This window comes from Orycteropus afer, unplaced genomic scaffold (assembly GCF_000298275.1).
Source record: "Orycteropus afer afer isolate SDZICR_OR568_19922 unplaced genomic scaffold, OryAfe1.0 scaffold00098, whole genome shotgun sequence".
Taxonomy (NCBI): Eukaryota; Metazoa; Chordata; class Mammalia; order Tubulidentata; family Orycteropodidae; genus Orycteropus; species Orycteropus afer.
In genome coordinates this window covers 5,694,112-5,712,553 of record NW_006921685.1, presented here as the reverse complement: position 1 = coordinate 5,712,553, position 18,442 = coordinate 5,694,112, and the positions used below count along the sequence as shown (strand labels likewise).

The 18,442-nt window shown below is 36.8% G+C and overlaps 1 protein-coding gene across 1 annotated transcript in view; it reads right to left on the bottom strand.

Annotated features, from left to right (window-relative positions):
- Positions 1–14,486: 14,486 nt before the first annotated feature.
- Positions 14,487–18,442, bottom strand: part of MUC7 (mucin 7, secreted) — a 7,925-nt gene continuing 3,969 nt past the window's right edge. The window contains exon 2 of the mRNA XM_007942816.1: positions 14,487–15,332. Within this exon, the coding sequence (XP_007941007.1) occupies positions 14,487–15,332 (846 nt within the window). The remainder of the gene's footprint in view (positions 15,333–18,442) is intronic.

Sequence of the window (18,442 nt, the reverse complement as noted above, 5' to 3'; positions counted from 1 at the left end):
CAAATTCTTCTGCTAGTTGGGGTTTAGTCCAAATCTGCATCCTTTCCTTCAAGGCTCAGGGGTCCAAGATTGTCTTCTGTGTCTGTGTTAATTGGTTTCCCTTTTCTTTGTTGAAGGGGGTCTGTGCGATCCTTCTGCCAAGTCCGCCATCTTGCCCCACCTCCTGTCAATCCTTTCCTGAATTTTTATGTCTCTGATTTATGGAATTCTTTCATAGCTTCTCTTTCAACTTGTTTTGAAATATAAGGGTAAAGTTTTTATCTATTTTGGGGCAATTTTTTCTGGGATTCCTTCCTTACTGGTGGGGTTATTATTTTGCCCATTATTTTGTTTTGTTATTTATTAAAATATGTTTGCAGGGGTTATGCCAGAGTTTACTTTTAAGTAAGTCCAGTTTTCTCTTTTTTTAAATTATTTTGCTGCTGTTGAGAACACACTCAGCAAAACATCCACTAATTCAACTGTTTTTACCTGTGTAATTCAGTCACACTGATTAATTCTTCGAGTTGTGCTACAATTGTCACCGTCCTTTTCTGCGTTGCTCCTCCCCGATTAACGTAAACTTATTGCTCCGTAGATTCTTATCTAATATATCAAGTTGCTGTTGTCACTTTGGTTCCATATATTTTAAGATAGATCTTAAAATAGCATAACGCTCAAAGCAGACTTTTTTTTTTCTTTTTTGAAGTTAAGCTAAACTTTTTTTGTGTGATTTTAAGAAGAATTCGTGGGATGTTTACGGTCTAAGTTTTAAAGATTATCTCAGGGCAATAGTTTCAGGGGTTCATCCATACCCCATGGTTCTGGAAAGTCTGTAGTCTATGAGAATTTGAAATTTTGTTTTGCATTTTCTTAAGTGGGGTAAATTTTCTTGTTCTAAGAAGGAGAGTGTAAAATATGATAGATTTCCTAGCTTCACGGCTCTAGGATTCCTTCTTTTATTTTTATTATGAAGTGTTAACAAAATATGGCCTTAAACATGTTGAGATCTGTGTTTTCTGCTCCTCTCCTCTATTTTTACCAGGATATTCTCTTTCCTGCTCTATTTAGATCTTACTCCGTGTCTCTCGAGTACAAGCCTTCTTTTATTTGGAAGGGAGCTTTGCCTGGTTAGTTTACAGCATTCACAAATCTAGATTTTCCCACATCTTCAGACCTTTATCTGACTGTTAATATCACCAGTAAAATGGGAGCTAATCTTATTGTTAGGATGACAGGTCATTTATATTGCTTTAATAGTTTTTTAATTAATTTTTTTTTTTTTAATTTTTAATGAAACCCAAGTCATTTATTATTATATAGAGACTCATATGCTTGGTTGGGCAATCTACTTCCGTAGTGATACAGCCTCGGCAACCCAAACAGGGGTCGCTATGAGTTGGGTCCAACTCGACAGCACGTAACAACAACAACATGCTTTTGTCAGGTTAACCAAAACGTTAGCTCCTGGTAGCTATGGGAAGCTGACTTTTCAGAAAGTTGTTTGGTAAAAATGAAAAGTTTTCTAAATCAAATGCTTCAATGACATAAGATAGCTTGATGATTTTATCTCAACAATAGGAACAGACCTATCAGAAGGACTAGATGTTAAGTGGCAAGTGCAGATATCATGAAGTTGCTAACCCAGTCAATAGTGTAAGTTGCAGAAACCCTCTCTAAATTTAGCATAAATCAACATAAATTATTCATGAATCTTTGGCAAGAAGGTCTGTTACACTTGAAAACCAAAATTTATGCCTAAATTATTAAGACAATAACTTTAGTTAAATAAAAAAGGGCAAAAGAATGGAAATTACAACCAAATTATTTCCTTTCAAAGAGCATTCAGTCTTTTTTTTTACACAAATCACAATAAAATTAAAAAAAGAAACACAAAAAAGAGCATTCGCACTGTTGGTGGTCTGTTCTTCTTTGCTGGTGGCTCTATGCCATGATCTGAACCCTTGCGAGAACTCTGACCATCTCTGAACAATTTGACATGTTTGTCATACAGTGCAACAGAGAGCTAAGTGCAATTTGATTACAGTAACAAGAAAAAGCATGGCATAATCATCCACCAAAAGAAAATGGACTTTTTATTCAAACACCTTTGCTTCTTGTGAGGAGAGAGTGGTCAAAGCTATGTAAGTTTTACTTGAACAGCAACACTGAACTGAAGGATGACAAGTGAATAGCTCAATAAATGGAAACAATTCAATGCTGCTAAGTGTGTGGGAGCTCTGGTGGTGTAGTGTTTAAGGCATTTGACTACTAACCGGAATGTTGGCGGTTCAAACCCACCAGTCACTCCTCGGAAGGAAGATTGGGTGATCTACTTCTGTAGTGATACCACCTTGGAAACCCAAGGAGGGGTGGCTATGAGTCGGCCCCAACTTGATAGCAGTGGGCTGAGTTTAAGTGTGTAGTCAATAATTCTAGCATTTGAGAAGTTCAGAGAACCTAATCAAGCCTGATAATTTTCATTGTTGATGTGTAAAATAATCTATATAAAAATATGAAGGATGAAAGATCGTGTTTGATTGGACTTACCGAGAAGCAGGCTGTCAAAACCCAAAGAAAGGCCAAGCATCAGGGGCAGTGTTTTCATCCTTTATTTTTAGGCCCTGAAAATAGAATTGTTAACCAACTTAGCCACAACGATGCATACATTGGTTAAGATTAAGTTATTTAATTGAAAAAATGTAGTTTATATTTTTATATATAATCGTAAAGAAATACGGCCTTCTAGATAACGGTGATAAGCAAATGTGTAGGAATTTTATGTAAAGAAATGGGTAAACTTGAAAGTATTAAAGTCACAGTATAAATAGATACTAGTGTGGCTTCTTGAAAATATTATGAAAGAGATTCTGATAAACTTATGATTTTTTTTTTTTTTTTTGGTCCTATATGTTGTTATTGTTAGGTGCCCCTGAGGCAGCTCTGACTCATAGCAACCATTATATACAAAGCACCTTCCCCTCTTTTCCTGATCCTCTACTTTGCCAAGGAGCTCTGGTAGCATAGTGCCTAAGGCACTTGACTGCTAACCAGTAGGCTGGTAGTTCAAACCCATCAGTCACTCCTGGGAAGGAAGGTTGGGCAATCCACTTCTGTAGTAAAGCTGCCTCAGAAACCCAAAGAGGGGTTGCTGTGAGTCGGGTCTGACTGGACAGCACATAATAACAACAACAGCTACTTTGCCAAGCATAAATATCCTTCTCCAGAAACTAGTTGCTTCTGACAACATGGCAAAAGTATGTGAGAGAAAGTTTGGCCATTCTCACTTCTAAGGAACATTCCAGCTATGCTTCGTCCAGGACAGATTTGTTAGTTCTTCTGGCAGTCCATGGTACTTTCAGTATTCTTCTCCAGCACCCCAATGCAAAAGCTTCAACTCTTCTTTGGTTTTCCTTGTTAATTATCCAGCTTTCACATGAATATGAGGCAATTGAAAATACCGTGTCTTGGTTTAGGCACACCTTAGTTTTCAAAGAGATATCTTTGCTCTTTAGCACTTTAAAGAGGTCTTTTGCAGCAGATTTGCCCAGTGCAATGTTATCTGGTGTCTTGACTGCTGCTTCCATTGGTGTGGATTGTGGATCCAATTAATATGAAATCTTTGAGAACTCTAATCTTTTCTCCATTTATCATGAGCTGCTTATTAGTCCAGTTGTGAGGATTTTCATTTTCTTTATGTTGAGGTGTAATCAGTACTGTCTGTACTGCAGACTGTAGTGTTTAATCTTCATCAGTAAGTACTTCAAATCATCTTCAGTTGCAGCAAGCAAGGTTGTGTTGCCTGCATATTGAAGTTGTTAATGAGTTTTCCTCTCTACCTGATGCTTCATTCTTCTTCATATAGTCCAACTTCCTGGATTATTTGCTCAGCATACAGATTGAATAAATATGGTGAAAGGACACAACCCTGATGAACACCTTTCCTGATTTCCCTTGTTGTGTTTGAAAGACTGCTGCTTGGTTTATGTATAGGTTCCTCATGAACAAAATTAAGCATTCTGAAATTCCAATTCTTTGCAATGTTATCCATAGTTTGTTATGATCCACACAGTTGAGTGCCTTTACACAGTCAATAAAAGACAGGTAAAAATCTTTCTGCTATTTTTTGCTTTCAGCCAAGATCCATCTGACATCAGCAATGATATCCCTTGTTCCATGCTCTCTTCTGAATCCTACTTGAATATTGTCCTGTATAGTGTACCCAAATCATTCTCTTTTCCGGGAACTTATGCATGAGTAATAAGAAAAAGAAAATCATTGCCCTGTTTTCAGATGATGTAATAACCAATCTCTATAAAAATTATTATTGTTTCTAAAAAAAAAAAAAAAAACTTTTCTTATTCACAGTAGTCTTACTAATTGAGAAATAAAAGATTTATATAAATGTCAAAGCAGTCTTATGTTCTTCATACCTCCTATCACTAAGGAGTCACTTAAGATATATTCTTTTCTGAGTGTCAGACTGGAGTTTTTGGTGGTGCATACTGTTATCATGCTTAGCTCATAACTGAAAGTTTGGTGGTTATAGTCTACCCAGATGTGTTTGGGAAGAAAGACCTGGTAGCTTCTGAAAAATAAGCCATTGGAAACCCTGTGGCTATGGGTCTATTCTGACATACATGGGATTGCTGTGAGTTGAAATCAACTCAACAGCAACTGTTTTTTTTTTTTTGAGCATCAGACTAAACTCTTCACACACTGATTTATTTCTTTCTTTGCTTCTAGACATATTCTGTAAAGGAATTAGATTACCTATCAAGGTTGATGATAGGAAATAGAAAATATTAAAGGGACATAGTCCATTCAAAATAACTTCAAATTGTGATTTTCTGAAGATTTTAAGTGTAAATTGTATTCAGAGTGGAGTCTTTGCTAAATTTCACCATAGATTACTAGCTGTAACACAATTTGAGTCAAAGTATATCCCCATAAAATAATATTCAAGGTGGATAACAAAGTTTCTCATGCTTATTTTAAAAGCAGGATTTCAGAGGAGGAAGGCACTGCTCTGACGTTGGACAGGTCATTTTTGGAGTATCTGGAACCTCAGGTGGCATGGAGAGAGCTAGAACACAGACACACCTGGCAGAAATGAGAATGACCTCCTGCCACCCCCTAGCCTCAGTGTGAGAGACCGGTTAGGATCAAAATGTTTCCTTATATATAAAGAAAAAAAATGATGATACTGTTTTTGCACTCACTATAAGAAGCTCTGGTGGCGTAGTGCCTAAGACACTTGACTGCTAACCAGAAGGTTGGAGGTTCATACCCACCAGCCACTTTTCAGAAGGAAGATTGGGCATTCTACTTCCGCAGAGATACCACTTTGGAAACCCAAGGAGGGGTCGCTATGAGTTGGAGATTACTTGGTGGCACATAATAACAGCAACAACAATATAAGCAGTACTGACAGAATAATGTGAAAGCACTTTGAAAGGTTTAAAATGATTTTCATTTGTGTGGTCCCTGGTAGCATAGTGCCTAAGGCTAACTAGAAGGCTGGTGGTTCAAATCCATGAGCCACTCCTCGGAAGGAAGGTTGGGCAATCTACTTCTGTAATGATACTGCCTTGGAAACCCAAGGAGGGGTCGCTATGAGTCAGATCCTCCTCGATGGCATTTTTTTTTAAAATGTGATTATTATCATGTCAAATGTCTCAGTTCTCAAGTTCCCAGCTTGTTTGATTATTTAATAGACATTTACTACATGACTTTTCTGTGCCAGTCTCATTATTGGGCACAGTAGGGGATACAGAAACATCTAAAGCAAGTTTCCTGTAGAAAGAAGGTCAATGTCTAAATTTAGATTGTAAGATTATCTGTAATAGAAACAGAAGGAAACATTATTAGTGTAGAGGTGTAGCAGAGGTATGTTTTTACTGTCCTTGCATAGGCCAGCTTCAGGTATGTTCTGTCTGCTGAAGATTTCCCTTTCATGCAACCTTGTTAGGTGACCAGTTGTTAGTACATGTCACTCAGTCCATCCAGACTCATAGTGACCCTATATGACAGAGTAGAATTGCCCCATAGGGTTTCCTAGTCTATTATTTACAGGAAAAGATTGTCACATCTTTCTCCTAAAGAGCCATTGGGTGGGTTCAAGTCAACAGCTGAGTGCTTTATCATGGTGCCACCAAGGCTCCTTTAGGTGACTAGATCCTCCCTTAATGTATGGAGTTTGCAATTCTCCTTCTAGGAACTCTTTGTACCCCTGTAAAGGAAATGAATTTATCTTGGTTTCCCAAAACAGAAAACTGTTTTTGTTTCAAATCTTGCTGTTCAGGATAAAATTTCCATATTTTCAAAGTAAAAAAAATGAAAAGATAGCAGTTTAATGCTGCAAGATGTAAAAGGCAAGAATCTGAGTAAGAGCTGAATTCAGCAGTCTCAAATCTGGTATTCCCAGTACTTACCTTCCTGGGGAGAATGCTACTTTATATATATAGCTCAAAGTTTCATGAAATTTGATTCTGGTCAGTTGCTGTTTTATGGCTTCTTCAGAATTGTAGCTGAATCAAATGAGAAGAGTTTTTTGAGGGACACACTACTTACAGCCTTCAAGGTTTAATTTTTCACAGGAGAAAAGTTTGTTGAAAGGGAAGGTCATTTCTGGATTGATAATATTTATTCACATAAAGATATGGTAGTTGCTGTGTTTGGCAGCATATCTTTTTATAGCTATTCATTACTGAGGGAAACTGTGATTCTTTGAATCACATTCTCCCAATGAATTTTATGTCGGATTAAGTTGTGTGAATTCTTTTGGCTTATTGGGTTGCCACTACTGCTAATACTAACATACTCAATAGTTTATGGTAGTTTATTCCTGTAAGATTTAATTTACCTTTTAGCTAGCCAGGGACTCTGGCAAATATTTAGTGAATCCTTCAGAAGCTTACAAGATAATTCCATGTGTTGTCCTATTGTATAAGAAAGGCATGGAAGTGATTGGCTAAGTATGCTCTAAACTCATTTTAGCTCTCTGGAAACATAGTTAAACTGAATTTTTCATCATGTACTTCTATCTAGAAACTTCATGTCTTGTTCTGGCCCATGGAAGATTGCAGAGGAGATGTATGTCACTTCTAAGCTTGATCACTAATATATCCTCAGCTCTCTCTTCAACTATCTTATAGCAACATAAAAAGAAAGTAAGATGAGACAAAGTATATGTGAACTGCTGTATGAAAAGTGAATTTACTCTGTAAATCTTCACCCAAATCCTAATAAAAAAAAAAAAAAAAAAAAAAAGAAAGTAAGAAAGTCAGCCATGCAGATACCTAGGTGAAAGGAACTCCTGCCCAGGAGACAATTCAGTGGTCCTGAGGACAGAGAGTCTCTAGTTTGAGGAACAACAAGGAGACTAGTATGGCTGAGGTGGATTTTTAGTTTTGCATCTTTCACAAATCTCATTTCAATGAGGCTTATCTTCACACCCTGTTTAAAATTGGAATCTGTCCTGTTCAACATTTACTCTATTTTCTTGTTCTTTCTTATGTAGCATTTATTTCCTTTGGCATATATGGTAGGTAGAATCATGGACCCTAAAATGTACATGTCATAATCCCAGGAATCTCTGAACATTTTAAATTATATGGCAAAGTGGAATTAAGGTCACAGATGGAAATTAATTTACTAATCAGCTGATCCTATAATAGAGAGGTTATTCTGGATTAACTGGATGGGCTCAATGTAATAACAAACCAAAAAAAAAAAAAAACAAACCCCAAAACAAAACCAAGCCCATTGCCATTGAGTTGACTCCACCTCATAGCAACCTTATAGGACAGAGTAGAACTACTCTACAGGATTTGCAAGACTGCAAATCTTAACAGAAGTAGACTGCCACGTCTTTTCCCCACAGAACAACTGGTGGGTTCAAACTGCCAAACTTTTAGTTAACAGTCGAGTGCTTAACTACTGTGCCAAAAGGGCTCCTTCATATAATAACCTGAGTCCTTACAAGTGGAAGAGGGAGGCAGAAGAAGAGAGTCAGAAAGAGATGTGGCTACTGAGGAAAGATACAGAGAGGCAATGTTGGTGGCTTTGAAGATGGAGCAGGGGGAAATGCTAGAAGCTGGAAAAGCCACAGAAAAAGAGATTCTCCCCTAGAGACTAAAAGGAACAGAGCCGTGTTGATAACTTGATTTTAGTCCAGATGGACTCGTGTTGGACTTCTTCACTTATTTCATTTTTTTTTTGTCAAAGAGCTTTATCAAGATATAATTTATGTACCATACAATCCACTCACTTAAAGTGTACAATTCCAATACATAAAATATGCTAAAATACACAATTTTAGTATATTCACAGATATGTACAACAATTTCTACACTCAATTCAGAACATTTTTATCATCTCAAAAAGAAACCTTGTATCCTTTAGTTACCACCCCCTCTTACAGAGTGAATGGTGTCTCTCAAAAAGTTATGTTGAAGTCCTAACACCCAGTACCACTGAATGTCATCTTGTTTAGAAATAAGGTCTTTAAAGATATTATCACTTAGCACGAAGACTTTCAAGAGTACAGTAAGTCTTAATTCTGTCTGAGTTGTGTCCTAGTAGAAGAGGAAAGAGGAAAGATAGTCATGTGAAAACACATCTACATTCCAAGGAATGCCTGATGCTATCAGATTCTGGGCAAGTTAAGAAAGGATCTTCCCCTAGAGACTTTGGAGAGATGATGGCTTTGCTGACACATTGCATTTGAACTATTAGCCACCAACATTGTGAGACAATTAAATTTCTGTTATTTAAAGCCAGCCGCTTCTTGGTATTTTGTTATGGCAGCCCTAGGAAACTAATATATTCCTTTCTACCCAATTTCCACCCCCATAAGTCCTAAGCAATCAGTTGTTGTTGTTGTTGTTGTTATTTGCCGTCGAGTCGGCCCCGACTCATAGCGACCCCTCCTTGGGTTTCCGAGGCAGTATCACTACGGAAGTAGGATTGCCCAACCTTCCTTCCGAGGAGTGGCTGGTGGGTAGATTTTCTTATTCTGGACTTCCACATTAATGGAATCATATAACATGCAGAGCTCTGGTGGCATAGTGCCTGAGGCATTTGACTGCTAACCAGAAGGCTGGCGGTTCAGACCCACCAGCCTGTCCCCGGGAGGAAGGTTGAGCAATCAACTTCCATAGTGATACCGCCTTGGAAACCCAAGGAGGGGTCGCTATGAGTCAGATCAGACTCCGCGGCAATGGTTGCATTTTTTATAACATGTGGACTTCTGTGACTGATTTCTTTCACTTAGCATAAAGCTTTCAAGGTTTACTTCAGTTGTAGCATGTTATCAGTAGTACCTCTTTCCTTTTTTATGGTTGAATAATATTCTATTGTATAGATATACACATTTTGTTTATCCATTCATTTGCTGATGAACATTTGGACTATTTCTAACTTTTGGTTGTTATGAATAATGCTGCTATAAAGATTTGAGTACAAGTTTTTGGGTGGCATATGTTTTTATTTCTCATTGTATATACTTAGGTCTGGAATTGCCATGTCATAGCATAACTCCATGATTATTTGAGGAACTGTTTTTAGAAGTGGCTTCAGCATTTTACATTCCCACCAGCAGAGTTTTGATTTCTCCACCTCTTTACCAACACTTGTTACTATCTGACTTTTTGAGACTAGCCATCACAGTGGGTGTGAAATGGTATGTCATTGTGATTTTTGTTTGCATTTCTCTGATGACTAGTAATGTTGAGCATCTTTTCATGTACTCATTGGACATTTGTATCTCCTCCTTGGAAAAAGATCTGTTAACATCCTTTGCTAATTTTTAAACTGCGTTATTTCTCTGTTATTGAGTGGTAAGAGTTCTTTATATGTTCTAGATCCAAGTCCAATCCATCATCAGATATATGATTTGCAAATATCTTACCCAATTCTGCGTGTTTTCACTTTTATGATAGTTTCCTTTGAAGCACAAGAGTTCTTAATTTTGATGAAGTCCAATTTATCTATTTTTTTTCTTTTGTTGTTCATGCTTTTGATGTCATATCTAAGAGACCACTGTCTAATGCAAGGCCAAGAAGATTTATGTCTATGTTTTCTTCTAAGAGTTTTGTGGTTTTTGTTCTTATATTTAGATCTTTGATCCATATTTGTAAATAGTGTGAGATAGGAGTATAATTCCATTCTTTTGCATGTGGCTACTAGTTGTTCAAGCATAATTTGGTGCAAAAACAATTCTTTCTCCATTATAGTATTTATTTTTTCTGTGGATTCAGAGCTTCTTTATTTCACTCTTATTGGATTATGTTGTTGTTGTTGTTGTTATGTGCCGTCGAGTCGACCCCCTACTCATAGTGACCCCTCCTTGGGTTTCTGAGGCAGTATCACTACGGAAGTAGGATTGCCCAACCTTCCTTCTGAGGAGTGGCTGGTGGGTTTGAACCGCCAGCCTTCTGGTTAGCAGTCAAGTGCTTTAGCCACTATGCTACCAGAGCTCCTTATTGGATTATAGTTTTAAGTATTTGTTCCATTCCATTGTTTATTTTTCACAAACTCCAAATATGTGTATTTTGGAGCTCCTTTATTTATATATTTGTGTCCGTTAACTTTTTCTCTAATTCTTCTTCCTTTCTTTCTTCTTTGGTTATAATTCCCATCCTCTATTTATTTGGATTTTGTGATGCTTTATGTCTGCCTTCAATTTCTTTTAATTTAGCCTCTATTTCTGAAATGATCTTTTGTTTTTTAAAAATTTATCTCTAAGTTATTTCAGATATATGTCCATCAATCTCTGTTGTCTGCTTACTTTTTGGATTTCTTATTTTTTCATATTTGTTGTACCTTTATACTTCAATCACTTTTATCTTTTCTTTTTTCTTAATTTCATGTTTGAATATTGTACTACAATTTTCCTCTTCCTTATGATAATACTTCTCTGGTAAATTTGCCTCATCTTCCTTCCCTCTTACCTTCTTTTTCTTTCTGTAACTTTATAAGGATGAATTGCCTTTTTAAATTTTTATTGTGATTTAGGTGAAAGTTTACAGAGCAAATTCACTTTCCACACAGCAGCTCACATACACTTTGTCTCATGACATTGACTGCAATTTACCACAGTGCAACAGCTCCCCTCCTACTTCCTCTCCTTAGTTACCTCTTCCCTGTGTCCTTCCCTCCCATGCACTCCTGCCTCCAAGCTGTCTCCCTGTGCATACACAGCCCTTCTATTCTCCCATGATTGATCTTTCCAAGGAGTGTATCTACCTAATGTAAATGTTCAGCTCATCTGGCTGTCTTTTGTTTGGCTGGAAGCCATGGGAGTGAGTTTAATTCCAGACCTGAAGGGCAGCTAGGGGCTATAGTCTCAATGGTTCCATCAGGCTCTATCAGACAAGCCAACCTGGTCCCCACCACCCCTTTTTTAAAATGTGAATCACCAATTTTTGTTACTCATATTTTATTGAATTTTATTTTTCTGGACCTTTATAACCAGAGGATCATATAGAGAGGATTAAAGAGATTAGGATAGTTTTCGTGGCTTCTTAGTTCAAAAGTCCCTCTTCAGTTGCTATAGGGATACATGATTTATTTACTATCTGACAACGAAGGAACCAAGAGAGAGTTGCTGAAAGAGACAAGGATTTTCCTTTAGAGTGGACAGAGAGAGAATACCCCTAGAGTCATGCCCCCAATTAGGACTTCTAGCCTTCTAAATGGTGAGAAAATAAATTTTTGTTTGTTAAAGACAACCACTTGTTATATTTCTGTTACAGTAGTACTAAGAAACAAAAGCAATATGCAATTAAATAAAAATATTTAAGCTTTTCTCATTAACTATTATGGAAAACTAAGAAAATGTTCCCCAAATATCTTTCTTAGAAGATATGCAACTAGTTTATTAAGAAGTAAAGCATTCTAGGTTCCAATGTTTTTCTAAATTTACAGGTTTTTAGCTTTCATTTTCAGATATATAATTACAAATACTGTATTAGGGTCTGCCATTTCATTAAGTTTTGCACACCTGATGCAATCAGATTTGAAATATTTTTATTATAAAAGCTTGAACTTAGGTGTTTTCCCTCAGTGAGGCTCAAATTTTAGTTGAAATTTCATGATGTATTTTTTCTCAGTTATCCCCTTTCGTATTTCTAGATCTCGTAGTTGAGTTTGTACCATGATTCTGTACTTTTCACTTCTTCACTCTTTTCTTTCAATAATAAAAAAGTTATTTTAAGAGGTTATTTATAATGGCCCAATTAAAATATTACAATTGTCACAAACATTAAAAATGTTGTTCTGAATAACACTAGAGGGGCACATATCCCTTAGAACAGTCAGCCACATGAAATCAAAGGGGCAGCTTTTGCCCAAGGATAAACCTCAGAAGGCAGGAAGGAATAAGAAAGAAGGACAAAAGGAAACAAGAACGCAGGGAGAAAGTGTGGAGTGATGATACATTTTGAGCATTGTAACCCATGTCACAAACAAAATGTGTATGAATTGTTGAATGGAAAACCAATTTTACTCTGTAAACTTTTACTCAAATCACAATAAAGAGTTAAAAAATAAAATTGTTCTGTACATTTCCATTTACCAAAAATACAGTGAAACTTCTAGATACCTTTGTCAACAAGGGATAAAATTCTCCCTTATTTTGCTTCTCAACTTACCCCAAGTTATGTTAGTAAAAAGAAACTGTACAACATCAAACCTCTCTTTACAATCATAAATTGATCACCACACACTAGAAAAATCAATACCAGGAAGCAATAAACCAAAGTACCTATTTCTGATCAATGCATATATTCATTGCTTCCTCATGTCTATCTCTCATACTGTTTAAGGCAATTGAGTGTAGTGTTTGTTGCAATATACACAGTTCTTGCTGAGGATCATGTGATATACTATTATCATGTGGTTCTACTTCTATCCTGTCCTATGCTTTCCTGCCTTGTCTTGCCCTATCATATCCCATTCCATATACTGACTTAGAATTCTAATTCATAAAAATGAAGTATATGCTGATAATAGTGAAGACTTCAGTCCCGAGAAGACACATCTTGATCATTCTAAAATTAGGGAAAGTTCCTAGGGAAAATACTAGCTGTTATCCTTTGTAAAAAACATAGCCCATAAAATTACAGAGCTACTTCACGATGAAACTGGAATGAGTAGAGTTTATTTAGTGAGAAGAATGGGAGTCAGTTTGACAAGCATAAACAATCAAATAGTTTAGACAGGACAGACATGTCAAAGATTAAGTTAATCTAAGTAAATTATCCCCTTTGTTTGAAGGATGAAGAAAACTGATGTTCAGAGATACTGATTGCCCTATCCACAACCATTGGCTGATTAGTGACAGAGCTGGTTAAGAATGTAAATCTTCATCTAAGCCTCTTTTTACCAGTCCCAGAGTCTAAGAGAGACAAGGAATTTCCAAACACATACAATAAAAAGTTTGCCATTTGAACATTTTATTACTTAGCAAGATCTAAATACAATCACCAGAGTTCTTAGTAGCATTGACAGAAAATAAAATGATTTCCACATCCTAAATTAACTCCATTTCCATATATTGGGTAGTTAGTTTTTATTCCTCTACAGACTAAAACAGACTTATTTTCAGAAACAATTTGCAAACTTGACATCAGGAAAGTAGGTTGGTATGTTTTGCTTTAGAACACATTCAAAGATATGGGTGAAAGTTTTAGATAATATTTCACTGTTAAATACATTGGATAATAGTAAATTGGGTTAATTGTGACATATGAGCACTGTTGAGCAAACAAGTCTTCTTGTGGTTCACAAAGGATAGAATCAAGCACATCAGATCAAAATCAGCTTAGACATAATTCAGTAAATGTCACCCGTGGAGTCTAAGTAATTAACATTCTCAAAAGCATAGTGCCAGAGTCCTGGCTTGTGTTGCCTGGCAGATTTCATACATCTGTACTCAGTTCAAATCAAACGTGGTCTTTTCACTTTCTTGGCTCACATATGGTGGACTGTAATTTCATTTAATGAAATTCTAAGATGATTATGTAAAGTTTTTCCTCTCTAATCAGTAATACAATGATGGCCTGTCATGTATGTGTTCATTTAGAGACATCTAATTTTATCTCTTTACATTTGTAGGATTTGATTAGTCATTGAGCTTCTGATTGGAGGTACAATATAGGGACCATGTAGTTTCCAACAATTAGGGAAAAGTAAATGGTTGCTGACTCACATAATGTTCTTTCTTTCTTTCTTTTTAATCCAATGGCTTTCTCTCACTTCCCAGTTGTCTATCTCTGCAGATTTCACAGTGTTCTTGAATAGTGGACATGCAGCTGGTTTGTGAGTTATAGGTGGTGGTTCATCTTGTTAATAGGTCATGTGGAGTAAATAGTGAAAGATTCAATGGTTAGTGATAGTGCTTTAAATTTGAATAATGCTATGATTTTACTTTTGGATTGGTGGTTACAGTAAAAGTGATAGTTCTGCATTCATAAGTCATATCTAATAAATGATAGAACATTTCACCGTGTGTATAATTTCCAAAGTGCACTTAATATTTCCTCAAAACTTGAAAGTAATTTCTTAATGGAATCTTCGATGGAGGGTAAAGATTCGGTTGTTTGTTCAACAGCAGTAGTTTGAGCAGTAGTTGAAATAGCAGTTTGGGTTGCGGCTGTAGCTGTAGTTTCAGAATTTTCAGGTGCAGAAGTGGTTGGGGAAGCATTAGGTGTGGTAGATAGGGCAGATGTAGTGCTAGATGGAGTTGTGGAAGGTTGTGACTTTGATGTGGTTGAGGAAGGTGTAGCTAAAGTGGTTGTGGAAGATTGTGGTGCTTGTGTGGTTGGGGAAGGTGTAGCTGAAGTGGTTGTGGAAGATTGTGGTGCTTGTGTGGTTGGGGAAAGTGTAGCTGAAGTGGTTGTGGAAGATTGTGGTGCTTGTGTGGTTGGGGAAGGTGTAGCTGAAGTGGTTGTGGGAGGTTGTGGTACTGATGTGGTTGGGACAGGTGTTGTGGATATAGTTGAAGAACGTGTTGTAGAAGAAACTGAGCTTTCTGTGATAGTTGCATTTTGACCAAGAGTAGTGATCTTTGCAGTGGAAAGAGATGTGGGAGTCACAGATGGGATTTGGGTGGGAACCACTGAGGTGTTATTTTTAATTGGACACTTAGGTGGCCTGGGATGTTGGGGATTAAGTGGAAATGGAGGCCTGTGGGGTCTTTTAGGATAAAAATGGGAAGGCTTTTGAATTAATGGTTGCTGACGAGATGGTAATCTGCGATGCACTGGTGCTTTGTGGTCAAATTTCTTTTGCTGGAGACCATTCCTTGAGTTATGTCGTTCCCCATTCCTTCTATGACCCTCACTTAGCTGTAGAAAAGAAAATGTAAGGGCTGAGAAAGTCCATTGATTTATCAACTATAACATTATCGCAGACTTTGCAAAGAGCTGTATTAGTGGAGTACACAGGCCCACACTGCTGCCTAGTAGGATCCGCCTCATAGTGATGCCTCCTTCGGTTTTTGAGGTGGTATGACGGAAGTAGATTGCCCAACCTTCCTTCCGAGGAGTGGCTGGTGGGTTGGAACCGCCAGCCTTCTGGTTAGCAGTCAAGTGCCTTAGGTACTAAGCTACCAGAGCTCCTAATCACATTTCCCTTATCCCTTAGCATCAAAACAAACAAACAAACAAAAACAAAAACAAAACAAACAAAATAACAACAAAAACCTAAGAAGCCAACTTAATAAACAAAATTCCCTACATGAGCTTTATATCCTCTATATCCCAGGAAACAGTTTTCCAACTTTATAAAAAAGAGAAAGGACTTTACTTATTTCTTTTTAACTCTATCATTTTAAAAAAGAATATTTTAGATTTATGCAAACTCAGGGGGGCCATTAATTCTCTGATATTGTAGAAAATTTTGCATATGTATGCATTTTCTCTGGATGCATAACCTATGGTGTTCATGACTTCCTAAAGATATTCAATCTGAAAATAACACTGATACAGTTCAAATGTACATCTGGTATTTTGATCTTTTCCCAACATCCCTCCCAATGACCATCAAGTCTGTCTCTGACAATCTTTTCTGACCATATCTCCCAAGCTGGCATTGTAGAGAACTCTTCCTCATACTGAAGGGAGATTTTTTGAATTTTCATTGCTTGGTCCCGAGTCTGTGCTTTGGCAGATTCCAGAGCCTTTCATCATTTTAACCTTTCATGCAATCTGGGTCTTTGGTTCTGCAAGATTAACATTCTTAGTTTCTCTAGCTACTATTTACATTATTTGAGTTTGATTATCATCACTGTACAAAGTGATCTTAACCCACATTAAGATCACAATTTTTATCAATAAACACACTGCAGTTTGTCTATATCCTTCTTTTATCTGAATTCTAGTTCAGAAAATAAGTGAAATAAATTTAAAATGATCAGTTATATTAATTTAATTTAAATTGGAGAAAAAATATTAACATAAGCATTAAATGGCACATCTCAAATTCTCAAAGATAGGTGATTTTTTTTTTTCCCAATAACTTCCACAGAAACTCTTTACAGACCACAAAATGGATAAATCATTCTAGTACCATATTATAGAGTTCTTTTCAGAGACACAGTGTAGAGCAGGTAAAGGCGGATTAATAGAGTTGTCTAGCTAAAATGACTTCCTCAGAGACTAATACGCCCAGTCACATAAGTAGTTTAGGAAATCATTATCCAAAACAACTCACTGTTATTGAGTCACTTCTGACTCATAGCAACCCCCACTGGGTTTTCAAGGCTTTATATCTTTACAGAAGCAGACTGCCCCACTTTCTTCCGCAGAGTGGCTGGTGAGTTTGAATCACCAATTTTTTGGTTAGCAGCTGAATGTCTTAACAACTACACCACCAGAGTTCCTCTAGGAAATCATTATTTGCTAAAAAATTTAGTAACATAGTAATATTCAATTCTAAGTAGCTCTGGTAGCATAGTGCCTAAGCACTTGACTGCTAACCAGAAGGCTGGCAGTTCAAACCCACCAGCCACTCCTCAAAAGGAAGATGGGCAATCTACTTCTGTAGTGATACTGCCTCGGAAACCCAAGGAGGGGTCGCTATGAGTCAGGTCTGACTCGACGGCACATAACAACAACAACAACAACAACAACAACAACATTATTCAATTCTTAACTGAGAGAATCAGTAAATTGAAACAATGGATTCTGGTCCACATAACTTTGATGTTTTTACATTAGTCTCTTTTAGAAGGATGTAGAATCTCAGAATTCCTACCACTGAACCCAGGCATGCTTCTCCTGAACATGGAACAACTCAGAAGAGCCTTCCCATTAGAGGGCAGTAGTTTTCTAATTTAAAACAAACAGGTTACTTTTTTCAAGTAAATTTTTCTCTAGAGACTCAATATGCAATCCAGATGATCACTTCCAGAACTACTGTAATTGAAGCAGGTTTGAGGGCCTCACAGTCCACCAGCTCAGCCTATCCCTTTCTTAGGTGGTCTCCAAGGATTCTGTGAAGAACCTCCAGATTGTAGATGAACATAATTGGAACGTAGAGCAGATGGAGTCTGTCCTGGCTGTGCCATTAGATAACCAAATGACTGGGCAATTCAGTCTCACTGGATTTCAGTTTGTTCATTGGTAAAATGAGAGATTCACATGAAATTAAATCCAAGTCTGATTTATGACTTCTATGCTTTGATTTTGAAATAGTTAGGCTCTTTCTTTCCTAATTAGAATGATTAGTTTCATGAGAGCAGGGATTTTGTTTTGCTCATTTCTGTATTTTTAACACCTAGAACTACATAGCACACACACATTAGATAGTTATTAAATAAATAAATGCACAGAATTGATCATAAAGAAACTTATTTCTCATTGAACAGAATCTTAACATTTCAAAGTGTTTATTAGGATGTGAATTTTGGTTTTTATTAGAATGTAAAAAGTTTAAGCTCTTTTATTTTAGGGTGGCCAAAATAATACCTATGGCATTTTGGTAAGAAGACAGATTAATTAAAAACCTATGAATTTGAATGGTTGCTTAGCAGAGAACATGTATCAAGTTTGTTTGACTTCCTTACTAAAAACATATTGACTAATTATTGATATTGGCAGTTACAGATGGCTTTAACAAAACTTGTTGATTGGAACTAGTTTTGGGGAAATTTGAGAGGGAAAAGAGTAAAAAATTCCTCTAAGGATTTGGACTTAGAGATTGAAATACAGTGGTGCTTAGAAGAAATATAGATAGATCAGGAAGAATATATTAGAGATACCAACCCTTGCCTGCCTGCTTACACTTTTGTTTGTTTTTAACGTGGGTTGAATTCACCTAGTCCACTTACTTTATGCCAAATCCTATTCTAAGTGGTTTGTTGTTGTCGTTGTTGTTGTTGTTATGTGCCGTCGAGTCGGACCCGACTCATAGCGACCCCTCCTTGGGTTTCCGAGGCAGTATCACTACGGAAGTA